General features: G+C 41.0%; 2 protein-coding genes across 3 annotated transcripts; one reads left to right on the forward strand and one right to left on the reverse strand.

The window, feature by feature from the left end:
- Positions 1 to 2,976: 2,976 nt before the first annotated feature.
- Positions 2,977 to 15,169, reverse strand: tgfbrap1 (transforming growth factor, beta receptor associated protein 1). 2 transcript variants are annotated; one of them, XM_085170089.1, is made up of 13 exons: positions 15,066 to 15,169; positions 11,219 to 11,929; positions 9,158 to 9,352; positions 8,379 to 8,533; positions 8,161 to 8,243; positions 7,430 to 7,610; positions 7,183 to 7,343; positions 6,604 to 6,661; positions 6,347 to 6,490; positions 5,958 to 6,101; positions 4,920 to 5,079; positions 4,268 to 4,719; positions 2,977 to 4,061 (listed from the first exon to the last, which is right to left on the reverse strand). In XM_085170089.1, the coding sequence occupies exons 1-13, from the start codon at positions 15,115 to 15,117 to the stop codon at positions 3,873 to 3,875; spliced, it is 2,685 nt and encodes an 894-aa protein (XP_085026215.1). In that variant the 5' UTR covers positions 15,118 to 15,169; the 3' UTR covers positions 2,977 to 3,872. The 2 variants fall into 2 exon arrangements, with proteins under 2 accessions (XP_085026215.1, XP_085026297.1); XM_085170171.1 differs by lacking the exon at positions 15,066 to 15,169 and adding an exon at positions 13,297 to 13,549.
- On the forward strand, positions 14,257 to 23,262 carry cul4a (cullin 4A). Its single transcript, XM_085170301.1, has 20 exons — positions 14,257 to 14,907; positions 15,855 to 15,970; positions 16,429 to 16,532; positions 17,239 to 17,308; positions 17,400 to 17,473; positions 17,550 to 17,712; positions 17,793 to 17,882; positions 17,963 to 18,045; positions 19,133 to 19,200; positions 19,443 to 19,561; positions 19,679 to 19,871; positions 20,040 to 20,144; positions 20,257 to 20,367; positions 21,011 to 21,096; positions 21,296 to 21,403; positions 21,526 to 21,639; positions 21,745 to 21,850; positions 21,937 to 22,109; positions 22,214 to 22,366; positions 22,469 to 23,262. Exons 1-20 carry the CDS (start codon positions 14,769 to 14,771, stop codon positions 22,562 to 22,564), a joined length of 2,271 nt encoding a protein of 756 aa, XP_085026427.1. The 5' UTR covers positions 14,257 to 14,768; the 3' UTR covers positions 22,565 to 23,262.
- Positions 23,263 to 24,191: the final 929 nt, after the last annotated feature.

The raw sequence follows: 24,191 nt of genomic DNA on the forward strand, positions 1-24,191 counted from the left end.
CGTCAGGATCTCCAGAGGTAGGACGGGTTGGCTGGAGAACAAGATGGAAACACAGTTTTCCTTTGGTTGGTTGTTTTCCAGTTCCAATTGCTTTGTGTTGCTCTGCCCAGTGAATGTCTCGTCTGAAAACAGTCAGTGATCAGGATCATCAAAACTGCAGTCGCAACAGGCTTCCAACTGCATCGCCATCTCTTCACACAGCGAGTAGTCTCTTATCTGCCAATTTCATCTTGAACGTCTGAAATATTTGTTACCGTGTCTTCAACAAAACTACAAAAGAAAAAGAGAAGATATGAGAAAGGTTATCAGTTTGAATCATAAATGCTCTCAAAGTCCATGTGTCTTTTTTATAATCAGCTTTTTTTAATCTTAGTTCTCATCTCCAGAATTGTCAGGATTGACATGAAAACATTATTATTGGCACCATTTGCACGTTTGAGGGGGGATTGGGTATTTGTGTGCATAGACAGGTAAGGAGTCAGTCTCTCCGCACCACACTACCATAAGCCTGCTGACACCACAGTTAGCAGTTAGAGTGTAAGAATGAGTTTTTGCTGCTAAACTGTATGCTTTAACTTCACACTCAGGAGGTTAACTGACATCCAACAAAACAGCTGCTTTTAAAAAAAAAAAAAATCATTTTTATTACTCTTTAATCCACAGAAAAACTTTAATTCCCAAGAAGTGAGGAAAAAAACAGAAACAAACAGTAATCCTGCTTATCATGCTAAAATGCATGTTGGAATTACTTGTGAGCTGATGCAGTTTCATGTTTATTAAACCAGGTTGGTCCTTTTTCCATCCACACGGGCATTGATGGAGGAAGCAGCAAAGGGATACAAATGCAGTATATACAGAGGTGTAGATATATATTTATGTAAAATACGACAGGATGCTTTCACACAGCTCTCCTGAATACTTTTATCATCATTCTTTGAAGTCATGGCGAGGAGTTTTAAGCGAGCTATGACTAAATTCGTCAGACAGAAGAAGCTGTGGAGTGAAACCCAATGCACCCACAAAGCTCAGCCTTCCGAGTTAGAAATATAGCCCATGAATGCACAAAGTTCTTTACATGTAGAAATAGGCAGCAGGTAGCTAACATCAACACCACCACAGCATTCAGAGACACAGGTTTTAGTAGATTGGACATCTTTGAATTCATGAAAGTTTTCCCTTAAAAAACATGGAGATCAACAATGGTTTAAATTGAGTATATTCTGTGGGCAGCACACGGACAGTCATGTTTACTTTGGGGTTTCCTTCATTCCTCTGTTTTCTCAGAGCCTCACCTTCTAAAGATATTTAGGAACATGCCCGATTCTCCTCTTCACAAACATGACATCCACCTGCTACGAGTTATGAAGACGTGTTAAGCAACAGCATATGATCTGAGGTGTGACAGCGCCCGATGATTAAACACTTTGTTTTGTCACACTTGTGAAACGTTTAGAGGTGACAGATGTTTTAGGGGAACAAGCGCAGCGCAGCATCATGCATTAGTTAGTTGGTCGTTTCATTATGAATGCAGGAAAAAAAAATCATTGTTCCTCACTCAGCCTGCACACTGTGGCAGCGAGTCTGATACAGCAGCTGTAAGTACAAGTTTTTGTTTTCCCAAAAATCTTTGAATCATGCAGTTATAGTGACTGTCAGACTGAGGTTGTATAATTTGAAAGTGAGATTAAAGACGTTTAAAACACAGTTACTTTATTCCAGAGCCACCCCACCTGTTATTTAAAGCATACCTATTTTAGTAAGGGACCTTAAAGTGATTTCCATGAATGTGTGGTTCTTTTAACTTTCCAACATAAAGACATGAGTGATGCTCTTTATTTGTTTGCCTGTGAACCCGTTTATGCAAAAACAACCAGGCTGAATTTATTGAAACTCAAAACTGGAGCATGTGCCAAGAACATTGAACTGTAGAGGTTGTGGTGTCAGCTGGCGTTCTGGTTTCAGACACATTACTGCCATCTTCTGGTGTCTTTAGAAACAGTCACAGGGAGATGAAGCTCTTGTGTTGAAATATGATAAGGCTGCCAAAAGTAATTTACCCCTGCATATTAATAGAGACAAATTACAGTTATCACACTGCATTCTAGCCAGATTCTTTCTGAAATTGAAATGTTTTATTTATTTTATCTGTTTGGAACAATTAATTTCTGGAGAGTCAAACCTAATTCAATTTCCGATGAAAACATCTTTATACACATCCCGCACACACATTTTCCTCTGAAACGTGTTTTGCTGAAAGGATTCAAATGAATACACAAAACCTCAGTGAAATAATGATCTTTTTAAAAAGAACGTATTAGTGGGGGGTTTCTGATCTTTAAAAAAATTTAAACAAACTTTGCAAAGACAAACATAAGTGTAATGTTCTTTTGTTATATTTTCAAATACTTTGCATGTCCACCTCATTCTCATAGACCAAAGACTATGATGCCATAACTAACTTGACTACTTTTCCTGTTACGATGTCACAGGTGTGTAAAGAACAGACACTGTTAATTGACTTCATGCAGGATCTTTCACCCACTTACCCATCAGTTTATTTTGTGCACAGTTCATTTTTTCCTCAGTCTAATGCTTTTTAAGTGTTTCACCTTAAATGTCATTGCATACTGCTGATGCTCTTGGACACACTGCCACTTTTATGAAGTCTCACAATCTTTGTTATCACGTTCACTGCGGGCAGTTTTCTTTAACACTTGTTGCATTAAATACAAATACAAAACTGAGAATTTTACAGGCTCTTTGAATCACAGAAATGAGACGGGTGCACTTTGCACTTTCAGTGGAGAGAGTTGTTGTTTGTGGCCTGTTGTTCTACATGATTGATCTTGTACACATATTTTAAACAAATAGCCTATACTTCAACTTAAATGTTTTGCTCAGTATTGCATACATGCATACATTAGGATATCTAACAGTATGAGTGGCCCGTTCAAACAAAAATGTATGCATGCATGCTTGGGGCAATGGAAATTTTATTTATTTGTTGCTTGAAATCAGACAAAATATATGCAGGTTCATTTCAGTTACGCTGTAAGATTAACTGTCACATCATTAAGGATTCATCTCACTTGTGCAACTTGTAGAAGGTCAATGTGATGTGTATAGTCTAATAAATGTCCAATTACACTTATTCATAAGCGAAGCATTGTTATTTTGACATTTTATGTTGTTGCTGCTCCACAAAAGGTTGGTGTTTATTTGTTTAAACCTTGCTATGACAATCATTTAGTGGGTTTGGATCAAATTGCTGCTTGTCAGTTACCAACTAATACAACATCATTGTGGGTGGAGGGAAAGCAGCTTTGAGACCAGAACAAAGAGTCAAAGACATACAAAAAAACCAAAACCAGACGTTTTCCATCAGTACTGATGAGCCTTTGTAGTATTCACATTACAACCCAACTCTGTAATGTGCGAGTTAAGACAGGTTAGAACAGTATTAATACAATAACCATATGGAGCCGATTAGACCAAAAAGTGTAAGACTGTTCATGCTTCAGAAATATATGCAATGAGATTCAAATATTATGTTCTGTAGTTCAAGCAGTTTCTTGAATTTAGGATTTAAAAAAGAAAAAAAAGAAACAAAGACAGGACGGCCACAGAATGGAACAGAAATCAAACTGTAAGTCTGAAAGTGCAGTACAACTGCGGCGCTCGAGTCCCCCACACAGTCACCCAGCCTTCTTTGTGTGTCTTGTTAACTCCACAGCTGCAGAGCCCACTAGGGGAACTGGGGGTCTGTGCTTTTGTCATCCCCACAGTCCTCAGCCATTGAAAATCTCAGCGCATCCTGCTGTAGTTTGGTGCCTCTCATTACAAGCTTGAGGTTTCTTAAAAAGGGTTAAGTCTCACGTGTGTTTACTGCTATTAGTCAACTGTCTCTTTGTGGGAGAGTCTCTTACTCTCTGGGCAACACAGTGGGTGTGGACAGGCACTCCACCGGGCAGACACACCACGCTGGGCTCGCTGAAGGTGTTGTGGCACAGGTGGCATCCCTTCTTTTCAGACACAAAGACGGGTCTCTTACACTCTTTCAACTGGACAAAAAAAAAAAAAAAAAAAAAAAAAAAAAAACACAGGGAAAGAAGTTTTAAGGTGTTTGTTAAAAACTGTTTTCATGGTTGTTTACTCGTTTATTTGATCGTGAAACCAGAAAATTAAAAATGAAAGCATTTTGTTAAGCATAAGAGTAGAGCAGTTATTCATATACTTATCTAGCTTAATACTATAATGTGTTTCTTACCCTATCATGCAGTAGTTGAAGGTTTTCAGAGTGTGCGAGCCCTAAAGCGATCCTGGACGTGCGGCAGGCATGCATGCTGGCCCTGATGGCTCGACCCAGAAAGGGACGCAGCAGCTGAAGTGACCAGCCTTCTGGCAGCATTCGCAGGACACGGACCGCGTCAAATACCTCCCCGTGCCGATTTAGGAGGTCTACTGCCGCCATCTCTAACTCTCCGCTGTCTCCCGATTGCCCAGGAGGGCTCCCATCCAAATACACCCCCAGCAGCAGGTGAAAGAGCTGCTGTCGGTACACCGAATCTCTACTAGAAGAGGCCCATAAGCAGAAGGCCTCGGCGGATGGGAAGTCTCTGAGCTGGTGCACCAGAATGTGCAGCGCTTTGTCATGCTCCTCTAGTTTTCCATGTAGTGTTGCACGCTCTAGCAGCAGTTCTTCACAGTTCTCCATTTTAGCTGAACAGAGCACAAGAACACCAAACATCATGAAAATCTCCAAAATGATCTCCAGATGCACAATTAAATAAAAAAAAAAAAGACCTCGTTAGAGCGCATCAATTAAATCTTGTTCAAAATCTTTAAAGAGATGTTACAAAGTAATTCCACAAGAAGACAAAAACGCCTGTTAGGGACAAACAAACAGATATTTTTCTCACCTAAAAGAAACTGTACACGGTATAGGTTGGACTCCCTGAGCAGGGCTTGAAGCCTTTCCCTAGCTTTGGTCAGCTGTTCCTCATCTTTTGGAGACTGTGACATCAAAGATAACACCCTCTCCAAGTACAACACAGTTAGATGTGTGTGGAACTTCTCCTTCTGCATCCACAAACATGAAAACAGTTCAAATTAAATAAGCTTTTAAAGATGCACATCTGTAGATGGAAACCTAAAAATAAATCCACGATGAGAGTTGTCCAAAATAACCATTTACAATGATTCAATACTATAGGTAAGCAAGTTTCTAGAATCTAATGTTAGCTAGAAAAATGAAAAAGGGGCATCGTGGGGCCTACTTTCAGGATCACTTGAAGGATCTTATTCCCAAACTACAAGAGTGAAGCATGGCTGCAGCCCACAGGTCAGACTGTGGTTTCACTGAGCAGCAGCAAGTGTTCAGTTGTGTGCATGTGCAGCAGTTCGCTGATGTGAAAACATTTATAGACTTCAGGCTTCAAGAACTCATGAAAATATTCATCCAACCATTTATAAAAGTACTTGTACTTAAGCTCCAAATTAAGGATGTGCACACCCTTTAGAAACAACTTAATTCTGACAGCTCACGACTAGAAGGGGAAGTCTGAGAGACAGAGCTAACCACCGAAGCTACCATGTCTCACGTGAGCTGCTTCACTAAAATGCTGTCACATTTAGTCAAGTGTTCAAATGCATTTTCATGTCAGATTCAGGGAACATTTATACTGGAGGCACAATTTCTGGTGATGCCTTTGCCACCTTGCAGGAAAGGTTGGGTTTTATTTAACCTTAAATGTGACAGAAAGCAATGTTTACACTTCCAATTTTTCTGAATCCCCTGCTCACGTAACTGCAGAGGCTGTGCATTTGTGCTGCCAAAATATGAACAACCTACAGCTGAATATCACGCCTTCACGTCTCCTCATACTTAAACATTCTGTGGGAGTGCAGCCTGAGACCTGAACACTGTTTATCAGCCATCACAGCTTGTGTTTTTGTACCTGCACCCTTTTCTCCAGCACCAGGTTCTCCAAGTAGAGCAGAAGCGCCTGGTTGTGCTTTCCCAGGTAAGTGATGACATCATCAGGGTTCAATTCTGGCTGGTCTTTACTGGTATGCCTCTTAGTGAAGATGTGGACACCTATCTATGGGCAAGAAAAGAGATTAGGTTACTACTTTAGCTTTTGCAAAATGACTGGAAGTGATGAAAACTGTCTGCAGAGCAAAGCTCTAAGCTCTTTAAGACAATGTACTGCAACAGAATAAGTACACTCAAACACTAGGAAATATTGTGCAAGCATTGGCTAGTGACAGACAGCAAGACTCAAAAAATTCCAAGTGAGACCGGTATTAATAATTCTGCAGCAGCGTTACATTTTTGGTAACCTACGATGGGATCCTTCCGTAGGGCCCAGTCTGCATACTTCCATACAAGGTCCACATTAGAGGAGGTGCAGAGAAAGTCCACAATGTACTCAAAAAGATCAGATCTAGTAGGGTCTTGCAGCTCCCCATCTGCCACACGAATCCACAACTATCAGAAACATAAAGGGTTCAATTCATAAACATCGTATTAGTGCAGATTCTTCAGTCATAAATCACTAAGAGAAAAGAAATAATAATAATAATAAAAATTTGCAAACATACCTGAAGTGCTGCTGAATCCTGACCATTATAATGATAGAGCAGTCCCAGCGCAAAATATCTTAAAGACAGAAAAGAGCTGAATGAAGCCAAAGCCGCCCTGGAGGATTACATTTTCTGTATAAAGCAATTAAATTGCCTTCCTAAACTGGACATAGTATTAAAGCTTTACCAGGGTGTTAATTAACAGTGTGGGAGGAAGGAAGAGCATTTACTCAATGAAAATCCATCTCAGTCCGTCCCTCTAGTGAATTTTGTAGCTGTAATAATTAAAGTTCTAATGTTTCCCAGTCATTCCCAAGTGTTATTGTTGCTGCCAATTACTGAATTTTAAGCCTGATTTCATATGAAAGAAGTCGGACTAATTTACTTTAATCACCATTTATACAACAGTCAAACCATGCGCTCACACGAGCACGCACGCACACACACTAGAAACCAAAGCTTTTAGGTCATTGTGCATGTTTATCAATGAAGCTATAATTAACATTTTGGAGATCATAAAGTCTCTCTGTGTTGGACCAGTTTCTGAGTTTTTAAATCATGTTAACATAAAAGATTAGATCGTAAGAGTATACAAACTTGTGATATTTCTCCAGCCATGGGACACTGTCTGCTAGCACGCAGGCATTGTCTGAAGCCAGGAGGTCTAAAAGGCTGTCGTGGTCCTGTTCGGCATACAGCTTTAACAGTGCAGTGTCCACATCCTCTCTACAGCCGTTCACCACCTCTGTGCTTCGTACCTGCGCGTACAGATAATGAAAACCATTAACAGAAGACAAGTGACAAAACTGTGCACAATTTTTTTTAAAGGTCTGAATCCAGTTACCTCTCCTAAATAACTTATGAGGAACTTCTTGCATCGCAACACTTTCTCCTGGTCACCCTGTGCCAGATGATTGAGATCTGCAAACTCGTGGAGAGGAGGGTGGCACCGCGTGAATGAAGAGGAAGCTGGTAGCAGTAGCGGGCAGAGAGATATCAGCTCCCGCACATCCAGCTGACCCTTCCTGAAAGATCAAATAATTAAGAGTGAGGTCATAAAAAAATCAACATCTCTAACTGGCATTTGTCAGAACTTTCAAAGTGGACTGAAAAGATGAGCTCACTGCAGACACAGACAACACAAAAATGTACAAAATGTGTCTGTGCTGTAGAAGATTTTAAGGATTAGATAAACTAAGTTATGGTGAGTCATGTACTTCTTGCTAGACTAATCACAGTACTTTAACATTCAAGGAACTGAGTAACCCGGCTGTATGTTCATAAGTAATATTACAATATTAAAGTCTTTCAATTAAAGCTGAAATTCTACACTTAAAATCACATCTCCATTCCATGATCTAAAATCCACTGCAGATGTATTCAGAGACAAAAGTGGAAAGTACGTGTCCCCTCCAAAAGAATATATCCATCTTACGGAGCCGATTGCATTTAAAAAAGAAAAACTGGAGCCATTAAGAATGATTCTTTTATAAAATATATTCCAGACATCCTCATAAATGTCAATAAAACTGTCTGATGACTTGAGGGTTAACCAGCACTGACCCAGACTCTTACCGGAAGTGTTCTTTCGCTTCCAGAAACTGAAGCTGGCCAAACTGTATGAATCCGGCCTGCTGGAGGATTCGTTTGTGCAAATTCTGCAGAAGTAGGAAGTGACAATTTAGAAGTGAATCGAGTTTGTAGTTGTGAAAAATATTCTCTTTAATGAAACTCAGCAAGATTAGTTTAGGAAGCAGAACATCAACATATCATCTTCTTAACCATGTTGTTACCTGGAACTTGTCTTTGGGAATATTTCTCTGCGCTCCCTCTGTGAGAATGAGCGCCTCCTCCACTCTGTGATTGGCCAGCAAGTCTTGAATCTGTCTTTCTAGCGGCAGAGGTACTAAGACGTACACGGCCTTAGTAGAAGCCAGAATGACCTTCCCTACAAAAAAAAACCCAAACACAGAGCACTGAGTGGTCAGACTGTTTTTTCCTCACAACAGCTCCATAAATCGAAAGCTTTGCATGCACCTGATGATTGCAGCCAAACCAGGGATAATATATAGCACACTGAAAGCTTCAGAGAGCTTTAGCTCAGAGCTTCAAGTTCACTTTCAAGCACATATGAGTGTCGTTTTGCACTTGAAGCTCAAAGATGACTTCATATTACTTCAATGCTTTTATTCTAAAGCCAAGCAGAATAAAAGTTTCATTTTAACACAGAACTGAAAAATCCTCTAGCAAGAAATGGTCGATAGTGCTTCAGATCCCATTAAGAGTTGAGACCTGAGTGCACAGCGCCATCCAGACGCTTTCTGATGAACAGTTTTGGTTACACAGTCCAGTCAGCCAAAGCAATAACTATTTCCATCCCCATATCATTTATTAATCCTTTCCTGTTTTTCAAACGCACTTTTCAGGAGCTCTTTGCATCAAAAAAGTACCTGTTAGTTAAACCTAATCCTTGAGGAAATGCTATTTACTTAAATTAATTTAAGTATTTAAATAAATTCCCATTTGTGATACCTTTTGGTACACATTAGAAACAAGCAATATGCAAACATACCTTCAAAGTTTTGCAAAATATGGCCATCCCTGAATGAAAGGGTCTGTTTAAGCTGTTGGTCCAACATGCTGTGGATGGTGATGAAGCTCTCGTCCAACGCCACCACATATGGAAAACACACAGCGGCACCAATCACGCTCTCTGACCACCTGACCGGAGCTCGCTGAGATACCCCCTCTGCATTGGCAAACATTCCTGGAGATGGGATGTGCAAAAGCAGTTTTAATGATCAACATGGACATGTGAAGTATAGGTGGGCGGACCGATCCAGGTATCGATACGAGCATTGGTATCGGTGTTGGATCAATACTAACGCAATAGAATTTAATTTTGTCTGTAGCACATTTAAACAACAGAAAGTGACCCAAAGTGCTTTTAGAGTGGCACGTTTACATTCCAGGTCTCCGAAAAACCCAGTTTAACAAATTTCCCAGAGGAACCTACCCGAGGGATTAATAAAGTTTTATCTAATCTAATCTAATCTAAAGTTTTTAAAATACACGAAAAGCTGAAGTGTGTGCATTTGTTCTATTAACTAATTATGTAAAGTAACTCGCAGTGATTTAGTAGTCATGAAAATCTTTTTAGAATTTGAAATGAACAGTGATTTATCTCATAAATCATAACATATTTCTCTCCCCTGTATTGATTAAACATATTGGTATGGGCAACAATGGTGCTGCGTTTACTTTGTGTTAGATCGATACCAATCTTTACAGTATACCCTTTTAAGCCTCCTAGTAGACACCACTTTTAAACTCCTACATCGCTTCATTCTCGAGTTATCACATTCGCAAACTTAAGTGTCCAAGCTGCCTGCCTGCCTTCCCAGCAGGGTGACAACCTTTCCCCCTCAGCTTTTTACAGCTGACCAATAATAAAAAACTCAAGGTGATTCTTATTAACAAACGAGCAGATGCACACATGCTGTCAAAGTTACAGAACACAATTTGATCCTTCAGACACCACCAATTACACACAGTACTTTAATTTTAAAAAGGAATTGCACATGTTCCCTTAAACAGCCCCAAAAGTAAGTTTGGAGAATCACAACATTTAAGAGATAGTGAGCAAAACAATAAGCTCTTTATTTTGAGATGTTAGCCTACAAAACAAATGCCTGAAATGTATTTTTACACAGATGTGTGACACATAAAAGAAAGGCTGAACCCGGAGCTCTGCAGTGAAGGGAGCTGGTGGCTGTGTTATGCTGTGGGGAGCAAAGTGCTTTACATGGTTTAGAGAGAGAAATTAAAAGCAACACAAAGCTGTTGAACTTCATCCTGTGATGAAACATTTCTATGCCAATGGGAGTGGACCCTTCAAACTTGACAATGCCTCTCGCTGTCCTTATCAAACTATTTCATGAAGATGAGAATGTTTAATGTAAAATCCTCTGTACTACAAAGCAGGATTTGGATTTATCCTGGTAAATTCACCTTTAATTCAAGAAGGTTCAATTAAAAGAAACAGATTACTATGGAAACTTGTGCTGCAGCACAAACCTGCTCTAGAGTAGATTATGTTCAAGATAAGACATCAGTAGGTGTGAAATCACTGTGTACTGAACAATCACTTCTCCAGAGAAATCACTTCAATCATTCTGGGAGATCCCTCAGGCCTTGGTGTGTGGGTAATAGGAGGATAAAAAATATTATTAGTGGGTTTTTTTTAAGCTTTAGTCTTTCTTTCATCCAAAAAAGGATCCGTAATCTTGATTCAGAAAAATTCTGTTTTACAATCATTAACCCAAAACACAGCAACTATTTGTGCTTTTTGACCTCATATCAAATTTGCATGAAGACTAAGTTTGTATCTGGATTTGAAATAATAAGTCTGTTAAACTACAGAGTCACAACTTTTGCAGCTTCAAACAGACTAAACATTTAATACAATACATCCTGCACAATGTATTTCTTCTCAGAAAAACACACTCGCACAGCTGATCTGTTCTTACTAAGGCCCCTTGTGTTGGAATTTCTTTTAATTTGTCACCCATTCAGATATCATCTTAAAATTCCAAGTATTCACTGCAGGGACTCTGTTTTTGTTCTGACTTACCCAGACCACCAGGTGCTGCTAAGAGAAATTCCTCCCTGCCAATTCTCTTTACAATGGGTGTCCTCTCCTCGCTGTTGTAAGGGAAGAGGTCTTGGGAGGCTCCCGTGTTGTAGTTCAGGATCATATACTGTGTGGTAAGAGCCAGGCACAAGAAGTAACCGTCGAGACTGACAGCACAGGGCTGCTCGGGCGTTGTCAACTCTTTCACCAGCTGCACTCTGTCCTCGTACACCATGTAAATCTGGACCGTCCGCCGCTTGGAGGATAGCACGCCCATTTCGACACAGAATGGATCGGCGTTCACCGGGTTCTCGTTAACACAAAACGATGCCACGCCCCTGATCTTGGCTCCACCTCCACCTGCTGAGGGCACCGTTTCCAGCGTCACCATATCAACGAGGAACACCATCCCTTCACAGAGCACTATGAGACGCTCCAGAGCAGAAGCAGCCCGCAGCTCAGCAACAGGTTTCTTGAGGCCAAGGTATTTGTGCAGCAACTTCTGTGCCAAGTAACCCGGCTTCCCTTTAGAGGAGGCGACCTCAGCCAGCAGAAAGTGATGGATGAAGCAGTCATTGGTGCCCACGTACAAGTGCTTTCCACAGCATTCAATGCACTCAATGTTGATGCGAGCTTTGTCGCCCATGAGGAGATCTCGCTCCACAGCGGGGACTAGCTCAAAAGCCTTCACGCTCATCTTGGCCAAGGCATCTACAGGAGGTACAAAATAAGTTTGCGTCAGCAAAGCTGCAGACAAATTCAAATAATCAATGTGGAAAGCGGACTGTACAACATTTCCCTGTGAGGAATCATTAAGTCTCTGGATATACTCAGCATATAATTTATTCATAAAACTATACATGTATGTGAATTTTTACATGTGTGATGTGTGAGTCTGTGAATGTAAGGCGCTTTAAAGCTGTTGCTTTGAAAGGTCGATTCCCACGCCCTCCCACATCCATAAGCCCTGGGTAGTGATTAAAAGTACGATATCGGATACAAGTGGTAGAAACAAGCTTCCTTTGATGGGTGGTTGCACTTTCCCTTAGAGGGTGAGGAGCTTGGTCGTTTAGGAGGAATGCTGGAAGTAGAGCCACTCCTCCTTATAGAAAGAAGCCAGTTAAGGTGCTGGACATCTAATTAGGATGCCCCCTAAAATTCTTCTAGATGAGGTTTTGTAGGCATGTCCTACAAGGAGGAGACCCCAGGGCAGAACCAGGATTCACTGGAGGGTTTACATCTCAACACTTTAATGCCTCCCTGCCAGGTGAGCTGAAGGAGGTAAAGAAAAGGAAAGTTTGGGCTTCTATGCCTACCTGTTGTTCCTACAACCGAGAGCTTGATAAAGAGCAGAAGTAAGATACTGTTTAAGACGTTTTCTCTTTAAGATGAGGAGATTGACATTTCTTTAAAATCTCTCCTTGACAGTACAGCTGAGGATTGCTGGTGTTTACATTTAAAGGCATGAGATTTAGGACTTGGGTTGCGTGAAAGGTTATGTGTTCTGACACAAAAAGATTAACAAAGCAGATATGCATCTTTATATCAACTCAATTGTATTGAGTGTCCGGTTACACTACTGTAGTAACACTTTACCCATTTATATTTGACCCATTAGAGATTGCTTTCCTCACACCCTCATGCTCAAACAGTACGAGCTAATGGTGTTAGCACTAGCTAGCTTCCCAAACCCAGAGGCAACAGCCAAAAAAAAACAAACACTGTTGACAGTGACTGTGTGAAGGTGAGAGAGTCATCATTAGGATATGAGTCATGTCAGGAAGCCGTGGCCAGTTTTAAATCGGATAGGTTGTTTCAGTACCACGTAGCTGAGCTCTTTCGGCTAAAGTTAGCTTCTACACACTGTTCTCTTGCTATGCTAACGCTAGCAAGCTAATTTAAAGCTAGGCTACATTTCCAGTGTGGTTAAAGCTGCAAAGCTACAACCCTCACGGAGTGTCCGCACAAGGAAAATCAACTTATTTTCCAGTCAATCTCCCCTTCACTGACATGATGCTCTGCGCGTCCACACCCTGCCCAGTTCCTCCCGGAGCAGTTGGCGTAGACAGCAGACCTACCTATCAATGCAGGCGGCGCTCGGGACGGCAGGCCGGAGTCACTACACGCAGAAAAGCCTCAGTACTCCGAAAACCAGGACATGAACTCACACCTAAACGTCAACACTGCCATGCTGCTGGGGGTCGTTGCCGCACCGACAGCCGGATAATACAAGATGAATGGCAGCCAGAGAGTTCCTGGTTATCCAATATGAAACACCGCCCATTTGCATTGAACCCCTGCTGGCTGCAGGTGATATAGTGGTGCGTTCACCGTTGTTACGAGTTTTTCAACAGTAGCCACTGCTAAGAAACCACCCGGAGCAGTGTTATTGTGAGGCAGGTGCATCAGCACTATTCATTGTTTACCTCTTCACATATAAAATATTTAAACTAAACAGTCTAAGGAGCTTGGAAGCGTCTGGACTTCCAAGCTCCTCAGACTACGATGACCTGGGTAGAAGAAGAATAGAATAGAATAGAATAATCCTTTAATTGTCTGGGTGACTGAGAACCTTCACAGACATTAAGACTAAACACAAATATTTCAGTATATTTCATTCATTAACAAGTAATATTGATCTTTATCTCTGGTGATGCTCATAACTGACAAGTGCGTTACAATGACAAGAGCCAAACAAATATCAGAGGTAATTAAGTGTCTCTAAAGTGGTCCTAGCAGCATGTGTGCAAGAAAATGCATGCCATAACAGTAAACGTGTACTCAGTAGCATTAGTAAGGGCTGCTGTTGCATTTAAACTCATCCAGATTCACATAGAGCTCTTATTATGACTAAAGCTTCTTAATTTAATGACTAATGCAAAAAAAAAAAGTTGTTGTCCTTTTGATGGCAAACTGATTTATTGTTACTGATATTTAAGTTAACTACACAGTATCTCAGACGAAAATATTTGACCAATTTGTTCTGACACTAAAATGCACCATATGTTCCTGAACGCAACCCGGCCGGTTTTCACCCAAGATGCACCTGTCCAACTGAACCGTCTGAGAAAAGCCATTTTGTTGTGCTAGCTAGCTTCATGTTAAAGAAAGCCAGCAGTAATTTGGGATTTTTATGTCAGCGCTAACGATGTCGCGTTTATGTGTTAGTGTACTGTCGCAAAATACAACAGTTAAACTCGTGGAGGCCTGTAAGTAGCCGATGGGGATATGGACTAGCTTGTGAAGCTACAGCGCCGATGAGAAGACGAGAAGTGTTTGCTAAAGTGTGCTGCAGGTTCAGATAACATACTGTTAGCTAGCAGTGTGTTTACTTAGCAGGAGGTAGTGATGTTTTCGGATTAGTTAACCTCGTGTTAAGTCATTTTTTCCCCGTGAATGTATTTTAAATAGGCTGCGAGTGCCTGTGCTGTCAACCAAAGACAAGTAGCTTAATATAGAGGCTGCCCCGCTGACAGCGAGTAAACAGCCCGTCAGTAAGTTAGCAAAACACTTGAACCATACAGCGATAAGCCAAAGCGCTAATCTGATAATGGCAGAGGACACCCGACAGGACAAGAGGGCCAGCTTCTCTATAACGGAGCACAGTGCCAACGGGATGGCCAGGACCTCCGCTGTGGCCTCAGGCAAAACCGGCACGTCAAAGAAACTAGTGATCAAAAATTTCAAAGGTACTGTCACTGAGCCTCTTTTAATGCGTTACCTAACAGCAGCAGTTACACAGAGATACCATAGCACGTAAGAGGATGTTACTTTCAGATAATGCCTGTAAAAAGATAAACAAAACAAAAAAAAGTTGCTTCCCTTACTGCCGTGCTCAAGCACTCACATGTCACCTTTACCCAGGGCCTGCTCCTGATAGACTGATATGCATTTTCCATTATGCTGCATATCTGTTTGTGCCAAATCCACCAGCCATGGAGTTTTGGGCCACTCCTAAATCCAAGCACCTGTTGTATAAAGTAAAAGCACGAGGTTTTATATCTGACATAACTAATCATTGAACGAATTGATCGTCTGAAAGATACCGCTGTTCTGTTCTGTCAGTCTATTAATTCACACCACAAATGGGGAAAAAACTTAAATAAGAGGTTTACTTGTTTTAAATCAAGGTTGATGTTAATATTGAGAAGTTACAGCACTTCACTTTACAATTAAGCATTTACTTTGGACATTTTAGAAATGAAAGAAATTTCGTGTGTGGAAAAAGATCGGCAAATAAATAAATGTCAATAAACGATTGAGTCAGAGAGACCAGTAAATTTGCTTTGTTCAATTTCCAGCAGGATAAATGTTTATTTGCCAACATAGCTGAGAGTCCAAAGTGTGTGGAGGTACTCCCTCTGTAGGTTATTGTCAGTCATCCCAGTGTTGATGGCTTCATAAACACAGTAAAGCTATTGTATCAAAACTTGCTTTCCTTACCTTCACCATATGACAGAAAACTTTGAAAATGTCATTGAACATTTATTCTTCAGGTTTTATCATTTCCACTTGTAGAGCATTTGTAATAAACAAATGCTCTACAAGTGGAAATGATACTAGGATGTGCTGCCCACATCCTAATATGGTCATATTTTAGTCCTATAAGTGAGTCTTGTTGTGTTTTTGTAAACAGATAGGCCAAAACTAGCAGAGAACTACACCGAGGACACGTGGCTGAAGCTGCGAGATGCGGTGGGTGCAATCCAGAACAGCACCTCCATCAAGTATAACCTGGAGGAGCTCTATCAGGTTTGCTGTTTGTCTTTTTAATTACCAAACTAAAGTTAGACTTATTTTCTTCACACCCTGAGTAATGTGTTGCACTGCCGGACCTTAAAAAGATGTTGGTACGGAACAACTGGGCATGTCAAGCTCAAATGCTTTGCAGTCTCGACATTTCTAACACCATAAAGCCACGGAATATTAAATGAGTCTGAAGTTGAAGAACAGCTGAGGATTAAAATAAACTTGTGAAGACTTGTCATTTGTTTTGAGCATGTTGCATCACGTACAAGATGTCTGCTGATGTGTTTGTTTGCTTTTAAGCTGTTATGCATCTCAAAGCCTTTCACCACATTTTCACATAAATCCATGATGTTTTACTAATAGTGTTAAAGTCAGTGTTATTATTCTCCAAATCACCTGTCTGTCCTGTCATATAAAAACAATTGTCTCCTGTGTTTTCTTTGTTTCTGCTGCACTTGAAGGCGGTGGAGAACCTGTGCTCGTATAAAGTCTCACCGACTCTGTACAAGCAGCTTCGGCAAGTCTGTGAAGATCACGTGCAGGCCCAGATCCACCAGTTTAGAGAATATCCTTTTTTATGTGCACAGGCATGTCAGGCAAGCTATGTGCTGAAATGTTGAAGCAGGTAGGATCTGTCTGATATCTTCTTTACTAGAAACCAAAATGATTCTCCGCTAACTGTGGAGTGAAATCCTGTCAGTATATGTTATATCCACTGACTTGATAATAACAAGTTTTTCACTATAAAAGATAAACATCTAAATTTGTTAAGTTTGATGAGGGGAAAATCTGTAACCGGACACTAGTTTCCAGATGTTGTTCATCTGTGTGCAGACAAGAGTTGGGTATTGCTTATATAGTGAGTAGCAATTTGTTTGAGATGTGCTGCACACAGATAAGATAATGCAGTGCTCCACCTTGTTTATAAATCTGCAGTTGGGACCTCAAGGTGGATTTTGCTTGGAGCTTATTGGTAGCTTTACTCTTTCAATGATATCTGGGGTCTGCTGGCAGACGTCAAGCGATGCTAAATGTGTAAATGTGTAGTTTGGCACCTACACTGTAGGTCTTTGCATTTACAGATTTGATTGGATTTAATAATCACATTTATTAACACTGGTTGGGCAGCTTTTTGAAGTTTGTTCTTTTAAGTATTAAGAGGAAGTTAGATAAACATGCTTTGTCATTATATCTCATTAGAGGTACTGTAATATAATTCAGAGCTGGGGTTTGATGCCTCAGTAAAAGATTTTCTTTAACTTGGACCTCACAGAGTCTTTGGACAACCTTTCCTTCCTGAAGCGAATGAATCGCTGCTGGCAGGACCACTGTAGGCAAACTGTGAGTGTGATGTTTGATAGATATGCATTTAAATCTGTACTGCTCAAACCTTAGTGGACTGTAGGAATGTTAATCTAATAATTTCCTGTAGATAATGATCCGGAGCATCTTTCTCTTCCTGGATCGTACCTATGTGCTGCAGAACTCTCTACTCCCTTCCATCTGGTAAAATTATAGTTAATTCAAGTCACTGTGTCTGTAAAGATGTTCCCAGAAAGCTGATGTTATGTATTCGCTGCAGGGACACCGGTTTGGAGCTGTTTCGCACCCACATCGTGAGCGACAGTGCTGTTCAAAAGCGAACAGTGGAAGGCATTTTGGAGCAGATTGAACTGGAGCGGAATGGAGAGACCGTGGACCGGAGTCTGCTTAGGAGTCTTCTTGGCATGCTGTCAGACCTGCAGGTACACAATCGCCTCTTCGTCACGTGGGCGCTTAGAGTGCATGCCAGTATTTCTCCATCATGACTCTCAACTCTTGTTAGGTTTACAAAGACTCCTTTGAGGAGAGATTTTTGACTGAGACCAATCGTCTGTATGCAGCAGAGGGACAGCGTCTGATGCAGGAGAGAGACGTGAGTGAGACCACCAGTGGGTGTGTGTGTGTCATGTGATTGTCATCAGCAGTGCTGAGTGTGTGTTTGTGTGTGTTCAGGTACCCGAGTACCTGCACCACGTGGCTCGTCGGTTGGAGGAGGAAAATGATCGAATCGTGAGCTACCTCGATCAGAGCACTCAGTAATGTTTATTTATTTACTTATTTATTTATTTGGATTTTTATTATATTAATGCATATCACTGAGACATCCAACCATCAGCTATACCAGCTTATCCTTTTCAAGGGTTGCGGGAGCTTAAGGAAGGTAAAATTGCCTACTCACCATTTAAAACAGCTCTCATGCAACATTCAGAAAGAACATTTAAAAATACATTATATAGTGATATAGAAACTGCTAAATGGGGTTTAGTTTTGAGTCAGAAGGCCAGTGGTGCCTTAAAGTGTCAACAAGCACTGTTATAGAAGATTGCCATCACAAACCTTGACACTACTACACTATTTTTTCTTCCACAACTACCCATGCAATCAGAAAGTTCTTTTGATTCTATTTAAATAAAAAAAATCTCCATGTTTTGGTTGGTTTACTCATTTATGATCGTCTCAATCGCACCCTGGAAGTTCCCTTCTGACCACGTGCAGCTATGCATTTGCAGTTTAACTGTGCAGCTCTAACTTGCGCAAAATGCAAATTGATGTAAGCGTTTATGTAAAGGATCATCACTGTGGATGAGAACTCTGACCACAACTCAGACATCAAACAGCATGTTTCAGTAAAACAGTCCACATTCTGCAAGCCTGTATGAGGTTGCTCCTTATTTTTCCATTGTCCACAGGGTTGTGCAGGACTTACTGATTATATTTGGTGAACATAACTTTAATTTTTTTAGCCCCACAAACACACCACTACTGAGCACCAGCTAAATTTGTTTCCTTTTGACTTCATCCTCCTCTTCAAATTGCAATTTAAGCTGAAGGATCTTTTGACGCTATGGGGGAGGGAATCCAGTGTGCATCACAAAAGTGCATCTGCATATGGATCGAACTGGATTCCCACAGAGCCTTTTAAAAAAACAGCAGTCATGCTGGAAGTGGTGAATGGATTCACAAGGAGACGATCTTGGGGGAATAATTGGCAAAATATTTATTTATTATATAGTTTTTGCTTTTTATAGGTGTGGTAACAGATATTCTGAAGAACAGCAGCTTTGCAAGCAGAGAACTTTGTTTACAGTTGGTTTGTCCTATATTGTTTTCTTTGTTTCACAGGAAACCTCTCATTAGCTGTGTTGAGAAACAGCTGTTAGGAGAACATATGACTGCAATACTGCAAAAGGGTATGTCAGTGTGAAAGGTTTTGCAAACAACCACAAACAAACCGACGTAGTGCTGGGTTTCTGTTAAACTGGTACACATGAGTGTTCTTTTCTTCTTTCTTTTTTTCCTTTAGCAACTTTTTTAGTGCTTTTTCCTTTTTTAGTTGAGCTGCCCTGCCTGTAGAGCTGTATCCTGTTTTTATGCACGTAATTAAACATTTTCAGTATGTAAAATGCACTCATGTGTAGCATGTTTGTGACAGGTCTGAGCACTCTGCTGGATGAGAATCGTGTGACTGAACTCACCCTCCTCTACCAGCTCTTCAGCAAAGTGAAGGGAGGACTTCCCACACTGCTGCAGTTCTGGAGGGATTACATCAAGGTACACACAAGACTCAACACATTTGTAAACATCAACACAAATCATTACTGTCAAAATAAATGTGTCCTGGTCTTTTTGTGTCTAAGACGTGTGTATGTACACTGCATTTGGTTTCAGTCCTTTGGAGGAGAGATTGTATGCACTCCAGAGAAAGACAAAGACATGGTACAAGACCTGCTGGACTTCAAAGACAAGATGGACAACGTGGCACAGAGCTGCTTTGCACGCAATGAGAGCTTCATCAATGCCATGAAGGAGGCTTTTGAAACTTTCATCAACAAGAGGCCCAACAAGCCTGCAGAGCTTATCGGTAGGCCAGGCCATGTAATGATGAATTTGTTTCAGTAATTTAGATTTTTAAGAGTTTTAGAAGTATAAAACACTACCTTTGTGCGCTTAAATGAATTTACACAGCTCATTTTAATGCGGTTTTCATTAGTTCCAGCATGTGATAACCACTTTTGTGCTTTCCATGCAGCTAAATATGTGGATTCTAAGTTAAGAGCTGGGAACAAGGAGGCTACGGAGGAGGAACTGGAGAGAATACTGGATAAGATAATGATAATCTTCCGCTTCATACACGGTTAGTTATATTAAATTAATATGTCACTGTTTGCTTTTCACCCAGTTAGTCTTACTAGTGAATAGGAAGTTTGTTTCCGTCTGACGCCTCTTGATCTGTTTTGTACATCCAGGAAAAGATGTGTTTGAAGCTTTTTATAAGAAGGACTTGGCCAAACGCCTGCTTGTTGGCAAGAGTGCCTCTGTTGATGCTGAGAAGTCCATGCTGTCCAAGCTCAAACACGGTAAGTCTCTAGTCCGATATCTTATATAGTCTATAAACAGATGAGAGTCCACTTGTAGTCCAAGTTCTGTTGACCAGTCAGACTCCAGCAGAATGCAGTTAAAAAAATAAAAGTGACAACATCAGCAATTGTCTGATGACAGTTTAAATTTTCATTAGATTTTAAAAACAATGACTGTCCTACAGAAAAATCTTGAACTGGATTTCCGTAATCCATCATCCAGATATCCTGTTTATACTGGAAACCCTGAACAATTGCCTGTTGCTCTTATATGCTGAGTCAGCAGAGTAGCTGTTTTTTAAGGCAGATGGGAAATGTTTCACACCTCACAGTCAGCACGTTGCTTTTAATCAACATGCATGCCTCACTTATAGATATATGCTTGATGTTTTAGAGCAGTTAGATGAGGAAACTGGCCTTTTGGTTGACCTTATCCTGTGCATGCAGTATATTCTGAAATTTGATTGGTGCTGCTTTAACCGCAGAGAGGATCTTTATGTTGCAGTAATATAGCAGCAGCAGCTCTAAATGAAGTTCTAATATGAAGTTAATAATCCTAATATAAACTCTCATGGGGGTCTGTGGTAATGTGGTAGTGTGAGAAGCAGCCAGCTGTAATATTCATGGTCTTGACTTCCTGCAGAATGCGGGGCGGCGTTTACCAGTAAACTCGAGGGGATGTTTAAAGACATGGAGCTGTCCAAAGACATCATGATCCAGTTCAAACAGGTACCTGAAGTCTTCATGCACATAAACAAAACTAGATAAATGAAGAAGCTTCTCTATGAGAAGTCCAGTCACTTGTTTTCCCCCAAGCGCCTGAAAAATAGATATTGTTGAGCTCTGTAGACACACTCCACTTTATTTGTGTCTCTAAATGCGTTTTTTAATGCATCATTGTAAAATAATTGTTCTTTTTTTAACTCAGTATATGCAGAACCAGAGTGAGCCAAGCAACATAGAACTTACTGTGAACATCCTCACTATGGGCTACTGGCCTTCATACACACCCATGGAGGTGCACCTGCCCACAGAGGTAAGCAGCTCTGCATTTAGGTCTGGCACACTAATACACTTGACCACTGCATGAAACAAAACAAATCAGCTGATCCGATCCAAGACAGTGTTGATACAAATAATATTTTTATGTTCTGGTAGATGGTAAAACTCCAGGAGGTGTTCAAGCTGTTCTATCTGGGTAAGCACAGTGGGAGGAAGCTGCAGTGGCAGCCCACACTGGGCCATGCTGTACTGAAGGCAGAGTTTAAAGAGGTAAGAGCCTTGTAAGAGATAATGGAGCATGGAGAAGGTGGATACACTGGGCTGAAAAAACATCTGGACTGCACCTGGATTTAAAATGACTACTTTGTACTGCAGGGTAAGAAGGAACTGCAGGTCTCCTTGTTCCAGACGCTGGTACTGCTCATGTTTAATGAGGGAGAAGAGTTCAGCATGGAGGAGATTCGGGCTGCCACTGGCATAGGTAACGCGTGTCTTTATACAGTTTAACCGTTCTGTTTGGGGAGGGGTACCTGCTGTATCACATGGCTGCTCTCTTATCCCTCACAGAGGAGGGAGAGCTCAGGCGCACGCTGCAGTCTCTGGCCTGCGGAAAGGCACGCGTCCTCAACAAGAACCCTCGAGGGAAAGACGTGGAGGACGGAGACCGTTTCAACTTCAACAATGATTTTAAACATAAACTGTTCCGCATCAAGATCAACCAGATCCAAATGAAGGAAACGGTAAAAATAACGTCTTGGTCTTTGGTTGGTTTTTTTCGTTCACTAGATGGGTTTTTTTGGGTCTTTTTTTACTCATCACACTTATTTATTTGTTTTCCTTACAGGTAGAGGAGCAGGTGAGCACCACAGAGCGTGTGTTTCAGGACAGACAGTATCAGATCGATGCAGCAGTGGTGCGCATCATGAAGATGAGGAAGACCCTCAGTCACAACTTGCTGGTATCGGAGCTCTACAACCAGCTGAAGTTCCCTGTCAAGGTGATCAAGATTAAGCCTGTTTTGGGGCTTTTTTAAAATTCATTAATTAATTTTATTTTCCCATGCACCTAAAGCTCATCTGACTCTCCTTACTCTCCACAGCCGGGTGATCTGAAGAAGCGGATCGAGTCGCTCATAGATAGAGACTACATGGAACGTGACAAGGAGACTCCTAACCAGTACCACTATGTTGCCTGAAGGGGTACCGCTGTCACCGTCATGCTTTTTTCACAGCAAGCGTGCAGCTGGCCCCGTAGCACAGGACTACAGCCCCTCAGCCACCCGACTCTCCTCTGGTGCCCATCTTTCCCTCCGTCCACTCTCCTGGACACAAGGTCCAGATGACACAGAGCTCCAGAGAGACGAGAGACACTTGGCTGTGCTGCTCCCATTCTGCAATATCCTTAGGGGGACTCTAAGATTGGGCTGGAGGAGTGGCCCAGGTTGTTGTTGATGGTTGATTCATGTGACTTGCAAATCTGCTAATGCAACACACAACAGAAACTAACTAGCACTTTCCTCTGTTTTTGTTTAGTTTTGTTTTCCCCTCAGATTGGATTATTTTTCTCCATGTCATTCTAATATCACTTATTTTCTACTATAGGTTGTTTGTCTTGAGTTTTAAGAGTTCTGTTTTTTTTTTTGGTTGTTGTTTTAGATGTTTTCCTTATGAACGGCTGCATAAACTGCTGAGTATAAGCCTGACTGGCTGGTTACTTGACACAGCTGTTGAGGATGGGACGAGTAAAGAGCACAGTATTACGTTTGGCATCTTTGTTATTTGTTTTGACCAAAATGTCCAAATGTTCACTGTAATGTGCTGATGTTTTCGTAGACCAGATTGTGTTCTGTGTAGGAGTGCGGAAAGTGAAGCTGAATAAATGGGTATTTAATGATTCAGTTGGTGATGTGTGCACGTGGCGATGTGTAGGGGTGGGCGGATCCAAATATCGATAGTAAAGATACCAACGCTGGTGTTGGTATTGAACTGACACTAGCAAGATAGGATCAATACTCCTGTTGAAGCTTGGTTTAGACTTCTGTGGGAATTCTACATCCTAACTTCAGCAAAACTGGAAACTCCTTTTACTGTACACTTCAGATTTCCACATCGTTTGAGACCTAGTAAGTAAAGATTATTTACACAGCGCTTTTTAAGGCAAAAAAACAGCCACAAAATGCTTTAGAGAGGCATTAAAAACAAGGACAAAGTGAACACAGCTAAATCAAGTGAAACAACACAAAACCATTACTGACATCCCTGTCAGAATAGATGGGTTTTCAGCTTTTTTTCTTTCTTTTTTTTAACTTTTTTTAAGGATGCTGTAGAGTCATGGGTGGAAAGAGAGAGAGGTAAGCAGTTCCACAGTTTTGGCACTAAGGTTTAGAATGCACAGCCTTCCTTAGTTTTCAGATGGGTATGTGGAATCACCGGAAGACCTCTGTCTGTGGACCTAAGGATCCAGTTTGGAGAACAGGGAGTAGATTAGTGATTTTAAAGAAGATTTTAAACCAATATCTACACCAAACTAAAAGCCAGTGGAGAGTGACAGAGACATGAAACTGAGAGGATGACGTAAACCCTCAGTAGAGAGAGCCCACTGTCACAGTTCTTTCAGAGAGGCAAAGAATAAACAGGTAGCACATATTGTGGGGAAAGTAATGTCTATTTAATTTATATAGCACATTTAAACAACAGAATTTGACCTAAAGTGCTTTAAAGAGAGCCAAATATACATTCTGGTTCAGGATTTGTAGGCTGTACTAATAACGCTGTCCTTTCACCATTCCCTTGATATTGCTTTTTTCATAGAAATATAGGGGT

Source organism: Neolamprologus multifasciatus, chromosome 1, assembly GCF_963576455.1.
Source record: "Neolamprologus multifasciatus chromosome 1, fNeoMul1.2, whole genome shotgun sequence".
In the NCBI taxonomy this organism is placed as follows: Eukaryota; Metazoa; Chordata; class Actinopteri; order Cichliformes; family Cichlidae; genus Neolamprologus; species Neolamprologus multifasciatus.

Coding starts and splice junctions, on each gene's coding strand:
- cul4a (XM_085170301.1), top strand. CDS start 14,769: ATGGCAGAGGACACCCGACAGGACAAGAGGGCCAGCTTCTCTATAACG. Junction 21,097..21,295: donor TCATGATCCAGTTCAAACAG/GTACCTGAAGTC, acceptor TTTTTAACTCAG/TATATGCAGAACCAGAGTGA. Junction 21,640..21,744: donor TGAAGGCAGAGTTTAAAGAG/GTAAGAGCCTTG, acceptor TTTGTACTGCAG/GGTAAGAAGGAACTGCAGGT.
- tgfbrap1 (XM_085170089.1), bottom strand. CDS start 15,117: ATGGAAAATGCATATCAGTCTATCAGGAGCAGGCCCTGGGTAAAGGTG. Junction 7,611..8,160: donor GAAGCGAAAGAACACTTCCG/GTAAGAGTCTGG, acceptor TTGATCTTTCAG/GAAGGGTCAGCTGGATGTGC. Junction 6,491..6,603: donor AGGATTCAGCAGCACTTCAG/GTATGTTTGCAA, acceptor TGTTTCTGATAG/TTGTGGATTCGTGTGGCAGA.